The sequence below is a fragment of the Pygoscelis adeliae genome, unplaced genomic scaffold, assembly GCF_000699105.1.
Source record: "Pygoscelis adeliae isolate BGI_AS28 unplaced genomic scaffold, ASM69910v1 Scaffold267, whole genome shotgun sequence".
Lineage (NCBI taxonomy): Eukaryota > Metazoa > Chordata > Aves > Sphenisciformes > Spheniscidae > Pygoscelis > Pygoscelis adeliae.
This window is the reverse complement of record NW_008825150.1, coordinates 3,922,711-3,944,123: the sequence shown is the minus strand read 5'-3', so window position 1 is coordinate 3,944,123 and position 21,413 is coordinate 3,922,711. Positions and strand designations below refer to the sequence as shown.

General features: G+C 36.0%; 1 protein-coding gene across 1 annotated transcript; it reads right to left on the bottom strand.

Moving 5' to 3' along the window:
* Positions 1 to 1,859: 1,859 nt before the first annotated feature.
* On the bottom strand, positions 1,860 to 19,608 carry GNAI1 (guanine nucleotide binding protein (G protein), alpha inhibiting activity polypeptide 1). Its single transcript, XM_009328354.1, has 8 exons — positions 19,568 to 19,608; positions 19,348 to 19,489; positions 14,475 to 14,632; positions 12,555 to 12,683; positions 7,058 to 7,187; positions 5,653 to 5,806; positions 3,916 to 4,130; positions 1,860 to 3,819 (listed from the first exon to the last, which is right to left on the bottom strand). Exons 1-7 carry the CDS (start codon positions 19,570 to 19,572, stop codon positions 3,940 to 3,942), a joined length of 909 nt encoding a protein of 302 aa, XP_009326629.1. The 5' UTR covers positions 19,573 to 19,608; the 3' UTR covers positions 1,860 to 3,819; positions 3,916 to 3,939.
* Positions 19,609 to 21,413: the final 1,805 nt, after the last annotated feature.

Sequence of the window (21,413 nt, the reverse complement as noted above, 5' to 3'; positions counted from 1 at the left end):
CTATCCCATATGGATCTCAACCCATTGACTGCACTTTAAAAAATAATCTGAAATATGCCTTAGTCCAAGCAAATTATTACCAAAATAAAACTACTCAATAAACCCTGATCTCTGCTGTGTCAGGTAACAGTCATAAAGCCTTCCCACTACCACAAAAAAGAAACCACATGCAGAGCAAACCAACCAGAAATGCCTTATGTGGAACCACGATCAACTTTGAAAAGCACTGCTCCTAAATATGCTACGGATAAAAAGCTTGATAAATGCATTTTAAGTCAGCCATTTTTAAACACAGAATATTTTCATGACTTGGAAACATAACTGATTGAAATGCTGCTCCTAGCTTCCTCTATGTCAAGGCAGCTTCTTTGCAAGAACTCCAGAGACAGAGCTGGAAATGGTTTTCTTGCACCTATGCAACTGAAATTTTAATATTCCTGTTCTTCAGAGTCCAAAAAACCTAAATTTTTGCAAAAACTACAGGCATCAATGTAGCTAATGACTGGTAATTAAGTTACTCTTTCACCAGTCTTATCTTCCTCATTCATAGCCTGTGAGTGCACTCTCTCACGGGCTATGAATTATTCGAGGATGAGCTGCTTTCAGCCTCTTGTTGCACCTTCTACACTTTATTCAAAATGAAATAGCCAAGGATTTGAAGTTTACAACCCTGGCATTACTCTTTGACTCACAGGCTTTTAGTTATTAATGTGACATATAACAACTTCAAGAGACATCCACACAGTAGGATAGCCAGTATCTTGGTAGGGTTTCCTTTTTGCTTGATTTGGAACAGAAACTTATCCTTTCATTTTCCCCAATTCTAAATGCATACTAGCCATCATGCTGTTCAGCATGCTGCAGATTGATCTCTTTTGCTCCCTAAGGTTTTATGTAGAATTTAAATCGTGAAGCTGCTAATTGTGTACATGGAAACAGAAATTGCAATCCAACAAATGCTGCGCTGTTCCCATGCTATGATCCTGGACCCTGTTTTAATTACTAAGAGGTTACTACATTTAACATCAAACTTCCTCCAAATTCAATAGGTAGCATCATGAAGCCAACTACTAAACCTTCCAAACCACACTTCCTCCCAGTTAAGCCCCTTAAAAATAACTACGTTTAGTGATGGCTGCATTGTACTGAGAGACTTCAACCACAGACAATATGCTCACAAGACCACGGGGGCTGGAGAAGCCTCCATAAGGTTATAATTCCCTACATATACTAAATTTAGAATATTTAAAATAATCTGAGGGAATATCTAAGCTAGTAGAGGGGGCTTCCTTGTGTAAGGTTAGAAAAAGCAGTTTGCATGGATACTTTGCATGAAGAAATGAGAGGAATGGAGAACTGGAAGAGAATGGAGGCTCAGATTGCTGAGGAACAAGAATGTCCTCCTCAGACAGTGGCAGACCTGCAGGATTTCCTCCATTTTCTGCAGTGCTCTGACTGAGAAGCAGCCTCCTGACAGAACAGAGGTGGAGTGGAGCCTTATTACAACTGCAGTGAAAACTAAGTGTGCGGCTCCCACAATTGCACATAAATCCTCTTGTAGCTTTTCCTAGAGCTGAAAACTTTCATCTCAGGTCAAAGATTGATCAATCAGTACAGAGCATCTATAAGAAACATACCTGCTGTCCACTCATCGAGTCAGAAAAGACAAGCTCATCTGCCTGGATGAGCAAGCAAAAGTATTTCACAATTTCATTCTGTGATAAGATGTAAATACTTCAGAAAACACCAGTTATGAAGTTCCAAAAATTCTCCAAGTGAAGGTGTTAGGAAAAAGGAAAAATATTTAGGAATTAATCAATAATCATCAATTTATGCTCATTTTAATTTCACTGTTTCCTGCATAAAGTTTTTGAATTTACTATTGACTTAGTATCTTCTCATTTTTACTATCTAGTTATCTCCACAGGATGGATGCAAAAAGATTTCCATCAGCACATTTAATGAAAAACATTTCTTTCAAGCAAGGCACAAAATTTAGATTTATTTATGTAATTTGATTAATCCCAATTTTTGTTTTACATTAAGTACAAAAACCAACTTGAACGTAGGTGTAAATACAATTTCCACAAAGTAGTTCAATGAGATTTAAAATCAGATATGTATCCAGAACCGTAAAGCACAATTAAAAGCAGCCCAGGATATACAGATTGCTTACCATAACTGCTGAAAGAGCTCATAATGTATGAATATATTTAACAACATCCAGTAATAAGTTATCTCCTTTCTAATCTTTCATTTGAAACGCATTTAGCAATTCTGTACCTAACAAAGGAAGCATTAAAGAATGAGAAGTGCAGATAAGTTTTACTCAAGCTATCTGAGGCCTAAATGAAACACATACACAATCAAAAATTAAATAACAGAACAATGACAAATATTTTGGTTGAACGTTTCTCAGAACATAAATGCTAAGATAATATAGAAAAATAGCAACAGGTTCAAAGACTTATTTACTTCTCAAAGAACTTATCGTGTACTGTAGCTGCCTGAAATATTTTAACAATTATAGAAAATCATACTTCCAAGTTTGGTACATTCGTATTTTCCAGATGACATACATTTAAGACAACCATCCATGAACTTATTTACAAATAGGAGCTTATTCATCTTAAAATCTGTATAAAAAAAAAATCAGTTTTGGCACTACCCATAAGGCAATGGAAGATATGTACCTAAGATAGCAAATCACATAATGAAAGCATAACCAAAAGAAAATCATATTCCTGAACTTATTATTTAAAGAAACTGAGAGACTTTAATTGTTATTAAAGAGGAAATTAAAGAATCAGCATTTTCAAGTCACTAAAACACCCTATACAAAATACTGAAGATTCTTTTTATATGCAACAGGAAATTGCTTTAATCTGTGAAGCCCCTGTGTGAGTCTTGTGGGAAAACCTGGTATTTCTATGGTTATTAAATAATCAAACTAGTTTTATTACCAGAAAATAGCAAAAAGTTTAAGGAGAATGTGATTTTACTTCTTAAGTAAGCAGAAAAAAAAAATACTCTGAAGTCTAGCCTTTGTTAACGGTCTATAAAAAAAAATCCCAAAGGTAATTTTGCCATTCACTCCACTGAGTAAAGACCACAGTTTCAAACTTTTTTTTTCATTGATATGAATGGTTTTAACAACTTTCATTTTGCATTTCCATCAGCTTCAATGATAGTTGAACCTTAAAATTCAATTTCTCAGTGTTGCCACATTTGCACTGCCAAGACTACAAGCCCAGATTTCATAAACTGTGGATTTCATATAAATTTAAAAAATAATCTTTGCACTTATCTTAAATTTATAAAAAGATTTTTTTCAAAACTTAAGGCAAAAAACAAGTTTTATTGGTTATGTTTCTTTAAATCTGAGCAGGTGTACAAGGCTGTTTAAATATCAAAAAAGCTAACGCCATATACAGTATTACCAAAAGTAAAGAATAAGGCAGCATGCACCCTTAAGATGAAAAGAAAATTTAATTTTACAAGATGTTTAAATAATCCAAAGGCAAAAAGTGTTTGTCTCCTCTAAGAGTATCTTCATAAAACATGGAAATTTTAGAGGACATCAAGTTACTAAAATATTCCGTTCAACGTTTATACAAATACATTACTACAATTATAAGTTTACATACAATCAACTGACATCTCAGTGTTAACTAATTACTTAAATTTACAAGACAAACATAAATAAAGCTGTTAAAACAGGCAAGTACAGTACTGATCTATCATTCAGCACAATGTATTTTGTATTTCTTTCACCTTGAGAAGAATCAGATTAGAATTGTGCGAAGTCATTCACCAAACCTAGAAATAAAAGAGAATTAAGTATACCTATGCAGGTTTTACACAGCATGGGCATATTCCAAATGCCTAAGTCCTGTTTTCACGCATGTAATTTACCATTTAACAACCTTTTGTCTGTTCTCAGAAGAGGCCACAGTCTTTAAGGTTATTTTTAATAATGACATCAGTTACAGCATCGAAAACAAACTGCACATTTTTTGTGTCTGTGGCACATGTGAAGTGAGTGTAGATTTCCTTCGTGTCTTTTCTCTTGTTCAGATCTTCAAACTGACACTGAATGTAAGCAGCTGCTTCTTCGTAAGTGTTTGATCCTAGAAGGAGAAAATTGCTCAGTAAGCAGGTTTCAAACTGAGAAAGAACAAGATGCATACTGTATCTCTGAAGGAAGTGGTTCTTTGGAAATAGTTAACATAAACCTGAAGAGGAATAACTCCACAGCCATTGCTTTAAGATACCATAAATAAATCTTGAAGGAAACCTTTTGGACACATTTTTAAGAATAAAAACTACAGACTCAATTCAATTCCAGCTGCAGGAAGAGTCTTTCTATTTACTTCAGTGGCAGATGGAATAAGTCATTAATCATAGAATAGTTTGGGTTGGAAGGGACCTCTAAAGGTGCTGTGGGCAGGGACATCTTTAACTAGATCAGGTTGCTCAGAGCCCCGTCCAACCTGACCTTGAATGTTTCCAGGGATGGGGCATCTACCACCTCTCTGGGCAACCTGTGCCAGTGTTTCACCACCCTCAGCCTAAAAAATGTCTTCCTTATATCTAGTCTATATCTACCCTCTTTTAGTTTAAGACCGTTACCCCTTGTCCTATCACAACAGGCCCTGCTAAAAAGTCTGCCATCATCTTTTTTATAAGCCCCCTTTAAGTACTGATAGGCCGCAATAAGGTCTCCCCAGAGCCTTCTCTTCTCCAGGCTGAACAACCCCAACTCTCTCAGCCCTTCTTCATAGGAGAGGTGTTCCATCCCCCTGATCATTTTCGTGGCCCTCTTCTGGACCTACTCCAACAGGTCCGTGTCTTTCCTGTGCTGAGGACTCCACAGCTGGACGCAGTACTCCACTGGGGTTCCCACCAGAGTTGAGTAGAAGGGCAAAATCATCTCCCTTGACTTGCTGGCCACACTTCTCTTTATGAAGCCCAGGATACAGTTGGCTTTCTGGGCTACAAGCATCACCGTTCCCTAGATTAGCATGTTTTGTTTCCTTCATTCAAGTTATTCACTTTCAATATTTATGTTTTTAAAAGGTTTGGGGTTTTCCCAAACTCAATTAAAGACATTTGGCATATATATTTTGCCTAAGCTTTTTACCTCTCGTGTGTTATTTTTTGTACAATAGAATAGTCTGAAGTTACAATGAAAATGATACATAAAAAGGCTAAGGCTTGTTAAATGAAGTCATCCTCTTTTGCCATGTATTTCCTGAATAAGCCACCTACTTCTAACATGTACGTACACTGTCTGTTCAAATAAATGCTCATGTATTCTCAGGGATTCCTGCTAGTGAAAAAAATCACATCTAAGTTCAAAAATAGCAAGACATGAGAAAAAAGAATGGGATAAATAAATTAGGCTGAAAAGAGTTGCAGCAGTAACATGTAACTGCTATCAGTGGACCAGCATTATTTCACCTGGTTAAAAAGATGAATCTGACTTAGCACTATTTTATTTGTGATCCCTAAAAACAACCCCCCCATCTTAAACTTTATTTAATTTAAATATTTTAGATACCTAGAGTTATTAAACTCCTCCTGATTTGTGCATCAAAAATGAGGTAATTTAACCGAAAATTACTTGACACTTGCGCCCCCCTCCAATACCTGCATATTCAGGGTAGCAAATAGTGAGAGGACTCCTTTTGATTTTTTCTTCAAAAAGATCTTTCTTGTTCAGAAAGAGAATAATAGAAGTGTCTGTGAACCATTTATTGTTGCAGATACTGTCAAACAATTTCATGCTTTCATGCATCCGATTCTGTAATTAAAAAAAAACCACCTTGTTGTATTTTATCAGACTTCAGTAGTAACATCAGGATACATACTTTTGATTAGTTACAAATGAACCAGAAAGTTAGAAAACTAAGTTTCTAGCATACCGAATCACATTTTACCACAGGGAAATATAGAGGGGCCAAGACCACTACGAAGAACACTTTCATGAGTAGGGTTTAAGCAACTACTTTTTCATATTTTTTTTTTCCTCATTTCCAGGCTTAAGCTGTTTAATATTTTAGAAATTTTTGGTGTGTTTTGACACTTTGCAGTACAGATATTCTACAACAGTTCCTGAGTTACCTGAATTTGTCTTATACTGATTAGATCTTCTGGAAATTGAAAATTAAATTCTGCACCAAGCTGAGGTTCCAGCATAAGGAAAAAAAAAAAATCATTCTATAGACCTAGAGAATCAAGTGAGCAGGTTTTTTCCCCCTCTTACCCTAATTTTTAACTCTGTAGAAAAAAGTTATCCAATATGTAAGTACTTTGGTCAAGCTCCAATCATTTAAGTAGCAGGACGTTAGCTATGACCTTCTTTGACTACATTTGACTTGAAAGGTTTCTTTATTTCTCTTTCCTTCCCAAACTGTATTTTATAAGTAGTTGCAGAACATGAGGAAGAGCACAGAAGTTTGTTAATGATTCACACACAATAGATAAGCATCACTTTAGACCACTCGGATAGTAAAAAGCATGCACTCTGTGCATACTGATATGGGAGGAGTCACACCTTGAAAGAGGAGAAAGGAGTGGAGGGGGTTGGAAGAGAGAAGAAAGAGAAAAAAAATCTGCAACTAAGGGAAGAGATCAGAGAAACACATTTAGGAAGAAACAAAAACTGAAGACTGAGGAAGGGGAGGAAAACAAAGCGTGGTAAAGTAGAAACAGGTAAGTCAAGCAATTTCATATTATATACTTCTAGCATCCATAAAGAGACTAAAATGTGTATTACTGACAATCTATCCTCATTAATTTATGCGTCCTTTAAAACATGAAAGACTGTCGCTGAAAAGAATACTTGTCTCATAGTATTCCTTCTGAGAATATGAGGAAATACTTTGAAACCTGAAAGCATGAATTCTATCACCATTTCTCTGAGACCTTTTACACAAAACCCATACATTTTATAAAGCAGTAATACTCCAAAAGATGTATTTATAGCTTTCCTTTCAAACTTATTTAGTTTCTACCCAACAACTATTTCTTGCTTCAACATTAATGTACTTGCCATTTCCTCATCTTCAGCCAAGACCAAGTCATAATCACTTAATGCCACACAAAAAATAATTGCTGTAACACCCTCAAAACAATGAATCCACTTCTTCCGCTCTGATCTTTGGCCTCCAACGTCAAACATTCTGCAAAACAGAAGTGCAAAGCAGAGAATGAACTTCAGAATTTCTAGCTTTCTGAATGTTAACCAGTAAGATCTAAAAGTATCAGCAGTGTAAGTCTGATCACAAAATTTAAAAAAAGGCATAAAAATCTGCAACATTTATTACTATTTAATGTCTCAGTATTAAAAAAAAATAATCAATAAAGCCTTAAAAGTCTTCCTATACAACATTTTATAAAACATGAAAGTGTGAGATGAAAGCTAAACAGAACTGATTTACAAAATAATTTGTACTATATTTCATTAACAAAGTTAATTGTAATCTATAAAAAATAAAAATACACAGACTTAGCTTTACTAAGTGTAAACTAGATGAAAGTGTTATTCAATCTCTAGCCCAAATGAATAGTCTAAAATAATAAAAGGTATTGATCAACAATGTAAGATTCTCCAAGAGCAGAGTGGTGTCTGTTTTAATACTTGGAAATAATGCAATACTAAGGAAGTTGGATACAAGACTTCTTTTTCTGTGATAGGAAAGAGACAGGTGGAAAAAGTCTGGGTTCTCCCTCTTTGAGAAGATCCTGGGAAGTATATGTCACATAATTTCAGAATACCACTGTTTGTCTCTTTTTTTTTTTTTTGGTCTTGAGTGTCATGTCCCGTCCCCCCATCATTTACAGTTCATTATATCACCATGCTATTTATCTGGCTTGCAAAATACTTGAAGTTCCTAATGATGTCTAAGGAAAGTTACAGAGTCATAGAATAGTTTGGGTTGGAAGGGACCTCTAAAGGTCATCTAGTCCAACCCCCCTGCCGTGGGCAGGGACATCTTCAACTAGATCAGGTTGCTCAGAGCCCCCTCCAACCTGACCTGGAATGTTTCCAGGGATAGGGCATCCACCATCTCTCTGGGCAACCTGTTCCACTGTCACAAAAAAGAGAGCTTAGAATTCAGTAGGTATAAAAATGTTCAAATGGGAGGAGGAAGAGAGAAGAACAGAGGACAGACCAGTTCCTACATCTCCATGCTCTTTGCTGTAAGTAGTAGAACGGCCAGCTCTATTATGAAAGCCCTGTTTGGGTAAGAACGTCATATGAACAGGAAGAGAAATCCAGACCAGAACAACAACTGTTAAGATGCATAGTTATGATTCTTGTAAAGATATTCCAGCATGGCCTAAAATCATTCAGAATTCTATTAGTAATAAGGCTATCACATTGAGGGCCTTTGGTAGACAGCAGGGCACGCAGGGTTGAACAACGACAATTCTCACTCTATAGGACAGAACAGAATACAAGACAGAAAAATTAGCTGAGAAACTGAACAAGAAAATTGCTCCTTTTATTTTTTGTGGACACCAGCTTCTAAGGAACATGAGAAATTAAATGTTTTATACCGATGACAGTACTGAAATATCAATCTGCATGGATCTCACCTAGTTCAATAATATCTTAAGGCACTGCTCAATCCAAAACATTACTACTAAGATGGTAACCGAGAGGTATAAGAAAACATGGCACAACTTCCCGTATTAATAAAAAATTGTAGTAAGAGGTATTCTTTCAACGAACAGCAAAAATATGTAAAGAAAATAGGTCTGCACAAGAGGCGTTGTATGATTTTTGGCTTGTTCAGACTATGTTGCCAGCATGTATCCTGGGAATGGAGGGAAAATGCAGAAGACAGACAATTTCTAGAACATGAAAGAAGTGCAATTGCCAGTTTGTATTTGCAGATATTGATTTTAGCCAGAAATGTTTGCTTCAATCCAGAATAGCCTCTCTGCCAGTGATGCTTGTCTATTTTTGGGGTTGTCATTCTAAGAGTGCACCTAACAAACTCCCAGTTCTTTATGCAAACCATCTTTTTGCACTCATCTTTGAAATTTTTATACATTAAAATCTAGTGCTGGATGAAGTTTTGGCACCACAGTTTCACAGTGAACACCTCAACAGCAAGTAATAAGAACCTGATGGATTGTTTTATGTAATGAAGCTTCATCTCCATATGATATCAGTACAGAGAAATACAGGCATACAGAAAAAAAAACCTATTTGGCAAACAAAATTCTTAAGATAAGGCTGCAAGTATCTTTCAGAAAAATTAGCCATTTTGAACAGAGTGGTCTTAAAGTTCATAAGCTTTCCGTCTGCCCTGTTAGAAGTCATACTGAGGCCTGATAGGTCACAGTCCCAAAAGACTAAAACACTCACAGAAGCTGCTTAATCTGCAAATAAATTTTAAAGTTTTGAAAGAATGATTTACAAATTCCACCTTCCAATATGGGAGGATGTATGCACAGGATTGTGTGCAAGCCCATCTTTTAAGCACTTGCCTCAGGTGCTAAAATTCATAGTACCGTCCATGGTTTGACTACTCAAAAGAACCATATTTTGCTTATGAAAGGTAAGTCAGTCTACAATGAACTAAAAAGAAATACAAGGCAGTGCTGAAAGAATTGAAGTTTGTAACAGCTGAATCTACTCCCCTTATCTAAAGAACGAAGGTATTGGGAAATGCTTTAACGCCTTTCCATTCTTTAAAGAAAGCAGACTTCTCCCATGAGATTACAAGGTGACTATGCCACATTAAGACAAATTACTTCACTGAACTAAATGTAAAGCATTAAAGACATCTCTCCAGTCATCACTCTCTAAGCTATGTTACTTAGCTATATTAAATGGGTAGCTTTCTGAATGGTTTATCTGCAATTGTGCAAATGTAAGGACTTATGCAAGGTCCTTTCATTGGACCAGTATGTTTTTGAAAGCTAGTGTTGCCAGATTTGCTATGTTCTGCTTCTTTCAGACTATTTAAGCAAAGAACATGGTTCCAGTACCCATACAAAATGTGATCTGGGCCAAAAGGACACCAGATATTTATGATGATTGCTTTCACTTCTTTTTTTAAGGTTATACAAGTTGTTCATTCCAGTCCCCAGCCCTGCAAAAGACTGAATTTGACAAATATTTTTATGAGGCAGGGCGTTTACAAAAATATGATAAATATCTGGAAAGTCTCACATATTACACACTTATTAAAACTGACCTGTATTTTTTATTATCCCACTTTCCTTTTTTCCCTGGGCTGTAAGATTGCAGGGGGGGCAAACAGATTAAAAAACTTACTGACTTAATGTTAGTGTACTACATGACTAGGTAAATTGCAATAGAAGAGATTCAATTACAGTTGTTATTTTTAGAAATCTTCAAGTGTTCTGAGTTGCTGGATTTTTATTTAAAAAAGCACAGTAAAAATAAGTAGCGAAGGAAACAAATTAGAAGAAAAACAAAGACCCTTGGCTTTCTGATGAAAAACTGTCAAAAACATCAAAACCTCTAACGAGGTCTTCTACTTGGGTATACTATTGTGCAAGTGAAAATGCTCATTGCCCATTTAATGTTCTACAATGGAATAATACCATCTTAAAAAACGTTTTAAGGATTACTCCTGTTAGAATTTAAAAATGAAAAAAGGATTCTTTAGAAGTGTTCTTTACCTTCAGAGATATCTTTGAGGGGAAGCCTCTGGATATCATGCTATGTAAATGCAAGTCAACCACCTACTCTTACTTAGTTCTCAAATAATTAGCGACGGCTGTACCCATAGGAAGGTATTTTGTGCTTGTGTACCCTAATAATTAATATCTTAAATTTTAGCCGTGACTTCTGTCAATTCTACTGCTAATGTTTTATAATTTTGTACTAGGACCTGAATTTCCATAAGAATTTGTTAAATTATCAGAAGAACATTTCTACAAAAGAAGGTGTTCTTTGAAAACAAAACTAGTAAATAATCAGACTCAACTTCTGAAATAGTCTATAGAAACAGCATGAAGATGACTTGCTATTTGCATTTTAGATTGAATCAATAATCAAAGCTATGCTAAGAGCTTCACAGAGAAGGCTGAAATGAGGCTCAGCCTCAAAGAATCTAAACACACACAGCAAAACAGGAAAGAAAAGGTAATGAAAAAACCCCGAAGTACATAATATTGCACCGCTAGTCATGTTTATGTACCCTCACCTTGGTATAATTAAGCCTTTTATGCCTTTAGTTCATCTTAAAAGTTCTTTTCAATGTTATGTAAGAGTATACTTCTTCAAGCCCTTCCGATAACTCATTAAGCCTATCTCCTAAGGCACCTAAAATTTAAACAGCTGCTGTACAGGTGTTTAAATGTACAACATTACAGCTAAATACTTCCAAAGGCCTGTCTTAAAGTTACACGTTTTATAGAAGTGTAATCATATGGTCCTTCTAATGAACTTTATAGAACTGTAATCATATGGTCCTTATAACAATCCTAATAAGCAGTACAGCAGGAAGTAGCTACCTGCATACAGATTAATTGAGTGTGTAGAAGAATTTAAACCCATCTACAGTATGGAACTGAACAAGAAACATTAGAAAGTGAGTGAGAAAATGGATAGCTCCTCAGAATACTGAAGATCTCTCTTGAGGCTTGGCTAAGGACTACTCTTCCTTAGGTTTGCAAGAGATTCATTCCCATTTACCAGCTATTATTTTATGGATGAATATGAATTTTGTATACTTAAACCCTAAAACAAGGAAACAAAATATATTTCCACAGTACTGATGGCCCTGAAACATCCACATTACAGTACTTGCTATGGATTTACATTAAAAAAAATACTTTCCATGAAGATACTAAACAAACGTATTGTATAGACATGCTGACAACAATCTCTGCACAGTCTAAAAGCAGATGCAATGTGAGTTTTACTGAGCTTTCTCATTCTTCCTGATCAGTAGGAGGTAGAATATTATTATATTTATACTACCCTATGCTTTCATCATGAATGTCTTTGGACATAAAATGTTCAGAATATTAACATTATTTTGTAAATCCCACACCACAGGAAACGTAAGTCACATTCTTTCATCACTAAATAAAGTACTACCTTAAAGTACAACACATACTTGAATTCAGTTCCTCAGGAAAATGGATTTACTCTTTCATACAACACCAGCAAACATTTATAAACCTCCAGCTCTCCAACTGAATTTAAAGGGAAGAATCTGATAGAAGACCAGCTATTTAACATGGCAGAAAATGGAATATTTTGAAATTTAATTTACATATAAAATATCTTTACAAAAAGCTTCCAATAAAACCAAAGCGTTTATTACTTAATATCTGCATATTTATTGTGAGTTATTACAGGAGTTCCGACGACTCCCACATCCTTCAGAAAATTAAGCCAAGCATGAATAATTTTTTTTCAGAAAAAAAAAAAAGGGGGGGGGATCCAAAGTTGTGGTTAGACAAATTTGTTATATTACATCATTGAAAGTCCATCTTCTAGAACTTTACAGAAACCGTAACAAACAGATGAACATGCAGCATGATATACATACTTAAAATGAAGATCTTTGAAAGTAAAGTGAGTTTCCACTATTCCTGTAGTTTTCACTCTAGTCCTGAGAACGTCCTGTTGGGTTGGAATGTAGCTGGTTTGTGCTATCCTGTCCAAGTCATTCAAGTAACTGAAGGTAAAAATAAATACTGCTTTCAGTTATTTATAAAATAATAACAAGATGATTACAAAGAATTACAGAAGTTCTAGGTCCATTCATTGTATTGTGCTTGACTTTTATAAAATAGCTTTCTCTGAGATAAGACAAAAAACAAGACACATTATTCCCCTCAATTTTCCGAGGTTTTTTTGAAATAAGCTTGACACACACAAAGATATTTCATCCTAGAAGAAAGAAAACTTATGCAATTGACTCCACCACAACGAATTCTTCTTTTGAAATCCCAAAATGCAAACATGGTTGCATGTACACCAATGTTATTTGCACTAACCAGAAAAACACCTTCATCTTTGTAACCTACTGAACTACAAGTTACTTTGAATTATAACCAAAGCCCAAAATTACTCTGGATTTGATAATAGGTACGAAAAGAACAACTTGGTGTTTTGGCTAGAATTATGTGTTTAAGAAAATGCTTAATACATAACAATTAACTTTCTATTGAGAATTTCTAATTGCACACATTTTTTACAATAGTATACTTTCATTGCCAAAATTCTTGCGATGCAGGCCAAGAAGCCCAGCGTTTCTAAAAACCATACAAATCTTATTTGTGCTTTTGCCATAGTAAATAGGGAAAGCATTATGTTCTTCTTTCAGTGTAACCAGAAGTTAGCAATTTTAACGATACAATTGTATGGCTAGATGAACAGTTTTCTTATGAAATTGGAGGCAGAGGTATCTAAAACAACAAAATATAACAGAGGAGGTTACCAGAGGAAAGTCCTCCTCCAAATTAAGTGCTCCATATTGAAGAAAGTTTATACAAGTGCTCTCTCTTAAGTCAAGAGATCTGTCATCGTGAGCTCAGCTTGTTGCCATCTACCCTCTGTACCCTTAGAACAACTTCAGCAAACAAGCAGCAATCATGCTGGAAGTATTAGTGTTATTTCAATACAATTTGATCACATTTCTATTCATTCAGCATGCCTGTAATTATATTACTCCAGCTGGAGTCTTCTCACAGTTTTTTAGTTATGTACAGTTATTCTAAAGAACAGAAGTACCTTATTTTAAGGAAAGTGAAAAACAACTTCAAACACCACAAATTAATTCAGAATTATGATAAAGCTTTAAAAGACTGCCCTACAAGGCCAGTATCACTGCTATGCCATTCTTTACCATCTTACCTTGCCCTTGATGGACACTTTTCCTTGACTGACTTACCATTACTTGCTGCCATCACATCTTACTTCTCACACCCTTGATTCCTTACTATTTAATTTTTTAATGAAGTACCCTAGCATAGAAGACATCCTGATTGTTACCTTTGCTCAACACATCTCTAACAGAGACCATTAACTAACAAAGAAAATGCAGCAATGTTGAACCACAGGAAAAACTCTAATTATAAACATGAAAGTAATATCCTTGGTAATACAGATTCACATCACATAATCAAGTTTCCTGGACACGTTCAGATACTGAACAGATACTTGAGTCATGTTTTTGTAATAAAAATGCTATTAAAGCACCTTAAAGCAATTTTTGTCTTCCTCAGGAGGGTGAAACAACTGGTCAGAACACAACTCAAATTCATAATTATATCACACTTTTTCCTTTCCAACCTTGAAGCCTAGTTGGAGCATTTTAACCCAAGTAGACAATATCTTTGTCCAGATACTTCTAAATTTTCCATCTACATGGGAGCAGAATTCCTCAAAAGATGAGACGTGTCTTATATTCCTTTACCTACTACTTACAAGACAAAGAGAATCTTGTTTGTCACATAGTACTTACTAGGCAGCAGAGTCATTAAGCTGGTATTCTCTAGATCTGTTGAAACAAGCTTGAACTCCACTGTCTTTCCACAGTCTCTTGATAACTCCAGCAAGCTCTGCAGTCATAAATCCTTCTTCTGCTGCTCCAGCTAACACAAAGAGTTGACGAGCATCATCCTTTAGTATGTAAAGAGAAAGTGGAGAGACAAACACTGAGAAATACGACGGAAGTATTATCACTTAAGAACTATATTCAGCAAATGAGTTATTTACTTAACCTGGTAAACATGAATGTAACCAAACAAAGAAAATGCGAAGGAAAACAATTGGTTTTAGTGTTCTGCATAAGATATTAATTCCCACATTTTTCAACAACAGAAAAAGACTAGTAAACCAAATTTCTCATCAGCTGATAAAGCGTCTTCTGATCTGTTTACAACTTGAACTAAGCTTCTATAAACGGAAGTAGTAACATACTTTGTGCTCAAGTCTAAAGTTAAGCTCATTTGCTTATCAAATAACACAAACTGAATAGAATGGTTACAATGCATATTAGAACCTTCAGAAATGCAGATGTATATTGATTGACTGAAGAAAACACATTAATCACTTAAGCTTCAAAAATCAACTTTGAAAGTGACAAATGATAATTTCTTCCCAAATCATGCATCAGGAAATAAAAAAAACCTTTCCAGATAAATCAGTTACAAATATCCATTACCTTAATTATTCCACAGAGACCAAGTTTTCTTGGTAATGCGATATCAAGCAAACATCAAGATTTTTAGGAGAGCAGATGCTGGATTTTAAGACTATATATAATGACTACCTTTGAGAGTGAGGCTAATAGAGTACAGGATGTCAACCCACCAGTCTCCTTTAACAGAATTAGACCAGTTGGCTACGTTCATCCAATTTTGACTGAGGAAAGAAACTTAAAAGTGTTAGACCTGTAAGGCATTGGAAAAAGAAGAGAAAGAGATCCACATTAGCACTCTCCTGTGGGTAGCTGCTTGACCTTGGTTATTCGCTGTATGTGATCTAATGCCAAGGTATGTCAGCCAGAAAAATCAGCATACTTGTGGCTTGTAACTACTACCCACAGCATGTACTGTTTGTCCAATAATTAAAAGAGAGAGAACAGATGATACTGGAAAGGAGGAAGGAGAAAAGAGACTTCGGCACATCAGCTGGGAACTGAAAGTATTTCAAGAAAGAGGATTAAAAAAAGCAACATAAGGTTATTCTCACAAAACAGTAAGGGAAGATACAGTTGCAAATCTGTAGAAAAATCCGGTTCCGTCACCTTTGCTGTTCAAACAATAAGCTGTGGAAAAAAAAATTTGCCAGGATAAGCACAGAAAGTAGTGATTGTTCTAAAGATATTGTCCGCTGTAGACTTAAATAATCAAAGATTATGACAGCTAACAGGGAAATTGTTTACAGATGGATTGAGTAATACTGATATTCACAGCTTGAAAACAAAAAGCTTGCAGTTCAGCCAACTCAAGGCAAACTTGAAGAGATTTATATATATCTATATGTATACATATGTAGTTATACATATGAACAACAGTATCTGATATATAGTTCAAAAAGTGTTTTGAAAGCTAGAGTAGTTACAAATCTAGAAATGAACATTTGTCAAACAAATTAACAGAATACTGATTACTGTACAGGACAAATTGTGGACAACTAATAATTCAATGGATTGCACTAATAATTACATAAAAAACCAGAGCAGTAAAGATCCAAGGGTTGGAAAGTCAGATCTCACGGACTGCAGTTTGAGCAATATGCCTGCAAAAAAGAAACCTGAACGACAATTCTGGTCTTGAATATTGTTTGTGGATGCAAATGCCAAGGACCTACAACTCACAGAAGCAGCAGATCTTGAAGAAGAGCCAATATATTAAGAAACATGATGGAAACAGCTTAGAAACTGACAGTCAATTTTGTCATGAATGATTACACCATTTTATGCCTAACATGGTCTGACTTTCAAACATACAACATTTACTCTGTTTCAAATAGCTCTGATCTCTACATGCTTTAAAAATGGGGGGAAGGGGAAAGGGAAGGTGGAACAAGAGAATCAATTTCAGCATTTTGAAAGCCCAAACATTAAAATAAAAAGTGGCCTCTGTTACCCCCATACTCCCTTTTCTAAGGATGGCAAGTACTACAGACACCACAAGTGAGGTAGTATGCAATGATCAAGTCCTATTTTCATTATTAACCAATGCTAGATACTTTCCTTTAATGATACTGGAATGGGGCAGCTTCCTCCCTCGGTGTCACTATTTTAATACCAAATTTCATAAATGAGATAGTTAAATTAGTTTCTTTACATTATCTCCCTAGCTAATTACAGCGAATCTCACATTCAGAAAGTGGTCCATAGTCCTTTAAAGCACATTCACTAAATGCCTCTCAAAACATAGTTTCTACTTTAGTACTGAAACATCCTGTAGGACAAAGGAAGATACACCACTCTTGAGACTGACCATTACTGAAGCTGCTGGTGTAATCTATGCTCCCTTGATTCAATAGCTTTAAAAAAGAAAACGTTCAACTCACTGCTTTACTGTTAGTCTTGTGACAGAAGTAAGAGTATATGATTTTCCAAACAAACTTATCCCATTTAGAGTAAAACCCTCAGAAAATCCCCTCAGAAATTTAAGGAAAAGAGTCTGAATTTAACAATTTTCATCAGGAGTTACAATTTTGAGGCTTGGGGTTTTTTTCCCCGAAAAACAACAAAAGTACAACAAAATAGCATAAAATTAAGAAGGCTATGCTATAATAATCGAGGAGTAAGCATACGTGTTTTTTTTTTAAAGTGAGGCTGATGTATAACACAAGCTCTGAATTTCTTTTTCCATTTCTGACTTTACAATTGGCAAAAATCTAGTGCTGATGTTCCATAGCAGTGTTGCTCTGAAAAAAGAATTTGGACCACCAAGGACCAGTCTAAGTGCAAAGGGATGGACAGCTATTTTAAGATTATCCCTGACAAAAAAGTTTGCCTCATCATTTATATAGCTCTTCGAAGTCAAGAAACTCAGATGACTTCAAATTGACATCATATATAAAATAGCCCTCAAAATCATCTTGTTAGTCATTTTATCTGCTAACACCTACATTTACTCCTCCTCCGTTTTCTCTTCCTATGTATTTAGTAACATGAGTCTACCATCTGCCTCTTTCCAACATTAACTGCCAGACTCCAGAGAGGACTCTATTGCACACATACTGAACTAACATGCAGTAAGATACTGTTGCTGCCCTGGAAAACTTTTGTCTTAAGGGAAGGCAACAGCAAACATGAGAACAAATGTAGAGAGGAACAACCAATGAAAACAAAGCTTTTACTAGTTATGTTTACAATTGAAGAGGTTTCAGGTAGAATTAACATATGTACATAAAATAATGACTATCAAAGAGCAAAATGAAAATTAACTAATAATTCATGACTGCCAATCAGATTTAGACTTCAGATACAACTTTATGACCCACTTTACATAATCTTATGAACGTTTGGCTTCCTTATGACAACCATACATAACGCATTTCACAAGGTCACTGAAGATATACTCTCTAATATTTATAAATTGCTTTTTAAGTAATAAGATCTTGAACACAAGACTTTGTCATGAATGAAGAATTTACATACCGTTTCTTACTTTTCAAGACCCTCCTCTCCTCCCAAACTGTAATTCAACCTTAAACATGATGGAAAGAACTTAATTATGACAAAATATCCCTCTGACTACCTTACATACTTATTTCAATACATGAACAGCAAAAAAAAAACCTTCCTCCATCTTTCCTGCAAGACAGCCATAATGTGGCTAGTTCCTGCTTCAAAAACTGTACTGGTAAGCATTCCATACCCTTGACACTGATTTCTATGGAAAGAAAATAAAAGCACACATCCCAAACTAAGTTTCAATGTTATTCAGACTAACAACTTTGGTAATCAATTTCAGCACTGCAGCACAGAGTGGATTTCTGTAACCAAAGGACAAGCAAAAACACTTAAGCATTTTACAGAGAGATTCAGAGCATCTAACCTCCTGACCAAACATGGACATAATCAGGGTCACCACAGGTAAAAGTATAGAGTTAGGACTGGAGAAACAATAAGCCAAAAGAATCAATTCTGCAGACCAGTTTCAATAGGTGGAATGGCAAATAGACCCATCAGAGGTTTGTATGCGGGACATTAGATGAAATGAGATGGAAAAGGTGCAGAAAAGCTTAAAAAAAGGCTCCTATTTCTTGGGAAAAATCCTTAATCCATATGGTATCATGAAAAAAATGAGATACCAACAGCAGGGCTATGTCCATGTCTCTGCTTCCAGTAAAATGAAGTCCTCCACACTGGAAATCAGTATGAAACAGGATCAAGCTCGGAGGCTGGAAATGTTTTAGGCACCACTGTGCCTAAGACCTAATAGAGAAGTGCAGACAGTAGCTAGATGCCTACCTATTTAAGCTGTGTTTTTTAAGGAACGTGAAGATGTCTAACTTAAATGACTTACAGAACATAACAGCCCACAAGTCCATACAAATAGAGACGTGACTGCATAGTTTAACATTTTTCAAAAAATCCTTAACACTCTAATGTTTAGTTCTCCAAATTTAGACAGAATTTGGAGAACTGTATCTAAACCAAATAGTTTTTGTGAATCAACCCAATGCTGACTGCTCTGTAGGTCACCTTGCCATGTAAAGACCAATGGCATTTAGTTTTCAATCAAACTTTGTATCCTACAAAGAAGATTTTTGGATATTAAGAGATTTTTTTCCAGGAAATAGTAATGGACAAAAATTGAAAATGAATGAATATTTCAGCTGTATATCTGTGTGTGCACTTCAGTACTCACAGCCCTGGTTGGATCACCGAAGTCTATCTTCAATCTCCCCATTGCTCTAATGATAGCAATAATGGACTGAATGGTGTTACTGTAGACAACAGCTTTGTACTGTTTACATTCTTCTTCTGAATAACCAGCTTCATGGATAATCCTATGGAAGGAAAAAAGATAAATTCTCTATTCAAACAAAAAAAAAAATTTCTCTATCATGGTATTTCACCATACTTACTTCATTTGTTTGACAATTGTGCTTTTCCCTGATTCACCAGCTCCTGAAAAATAAATATGTGAAAATTCATTAGAGTAGACTTTTATTAATCTTCGAAAATACATTTAGTTTCTATACTTCAAATACCTAACCAATATAAAAACCTTCAACAGTTAAAAGTACATTTTTTACAAATTAATTTTTAATATCAAAACATAAATGTCTCGAGCTAGAAGTCTGAAAGTCAAGACATTTTAAGAACAAATCATTCAGCTCTAAGTCATTGCTTTTCTTTTTACAGAAGTGAGCATAACCTTTACAAAGTCTGCTGGTGTTTCTAATGCAAACAGATGATCAGTTGTTCAACTTCAAAGGGGTCTGAAGCTCAATTCTGTAATTGCCTTTTTAATCAACACCTAACCAAAAACCTCCTTTGTAAGTTCTTCACATTGTATTAATGGTCTTCAGTACTGCAAATTAACATCTTTGTGGTCAACAGTTAAACTGTGGTCAACAGTTTAAAATCTAACTGGAAGCTGGTTAGAAGAGGCAATCTTCAGAAGATGATACTGGGCTAATACAGTTTAACATCTTCATCAATGACCTGAAAGCCAGGATGGAATACACACACATCAAGTCTGCAGGCGACATCGGCCTGGGAGGTCAGGAAGTGGTCACAGTGTTGGAGAACAGAGGTGCTATTCAGAGGGTTTTCGCTATTGCTGAAAAATGCATGCACAGCATCAAGGCTTTTTCTCTTTTCCACTGTCCCCACCCCTAGCAAGTAGGCTGGGGGGGACAAGAGGTTGAGAAGGAACATAGCCAGGACAACTGACGCAAGTTGACCAAAGGAATATTCCATACCACATGATGCCGCGCTCAGCAGTAAAAGCTCAGGGAAAGGAGGAGGAAGGGTGGGTATTTGTGGTTACGGTGTTTGTCTTAACCTTTGTTTGTCATAAACTTTGGAAGAGTCCTTGTGGTGAAGGGTCTAGAGCACAAGTGTTACAAGGAGCGGCTGAGGGAACTGGGGTTGTTTAGCCTGGAGAAAAGGAGGCTGAGGGGAGACCTCATTGTTCTCTACAACTCCCTGAAAGGAGGTTGTAGCGAGGTGGGTGTCGGTCTCTTCTCCCAAGTAACTAGCGATAGGACGAGAGGAAATGGCCTCAAGTTGGGCCAGGGGAGGTTTAGATTGGACGTGAGGAAAGATTTTTTCACCGAAAGGGTTGTCAAGCATTGGAACAGGCTGCCCAGGGAAGTGGTTGAGTCACCATCCCTGGAGGTATTTAAAAGACGCATAGATGTGGGGCTTCGGGACATGGTTTAGCGGTGGATTTGGTAGCGTTAACGGTTGGACTCGATGATCTTAAGGGTCTTTTCCAACCTAAATGATTCTATGATTCTGTGATTCTTCCCACACAACCATTATGCATGCTGAGGCCCCGCTTTCCAGGAGGTGGCCAAACATCTGCCTCCAAATAGGAAGCAGGGAATTAATTATTCTTTTTGCCTTGCTTGTGTGTGCAAGCTTTTGCTTTCCCTATTAAAATGTCATTATTTTGATCCACGAGTCTTCTTGCCTTCCTTCTATTTTCTCCTTACCAGAAGAGGAAGGTGATCAAGCAGCTGTGTTTGGGTTGACCCTGGCCAACAGCTACCACTACTACACTAGCAAAACTGCAGTCAACAAGTCAAAAGAAGCTGTTACTCCCCAGCAGTCAGCATTCATGATGCTGTATCTGAGTACTGTGTACTCTTCCCCCACCCAGTGCCCAGTAAATGAGATACTGATAAACTAGACAAAACAACAGTAGAAGTTGATTAGGGAGCTGGTGCATATGGCATACAGGGAAAAGCTACACAGAAC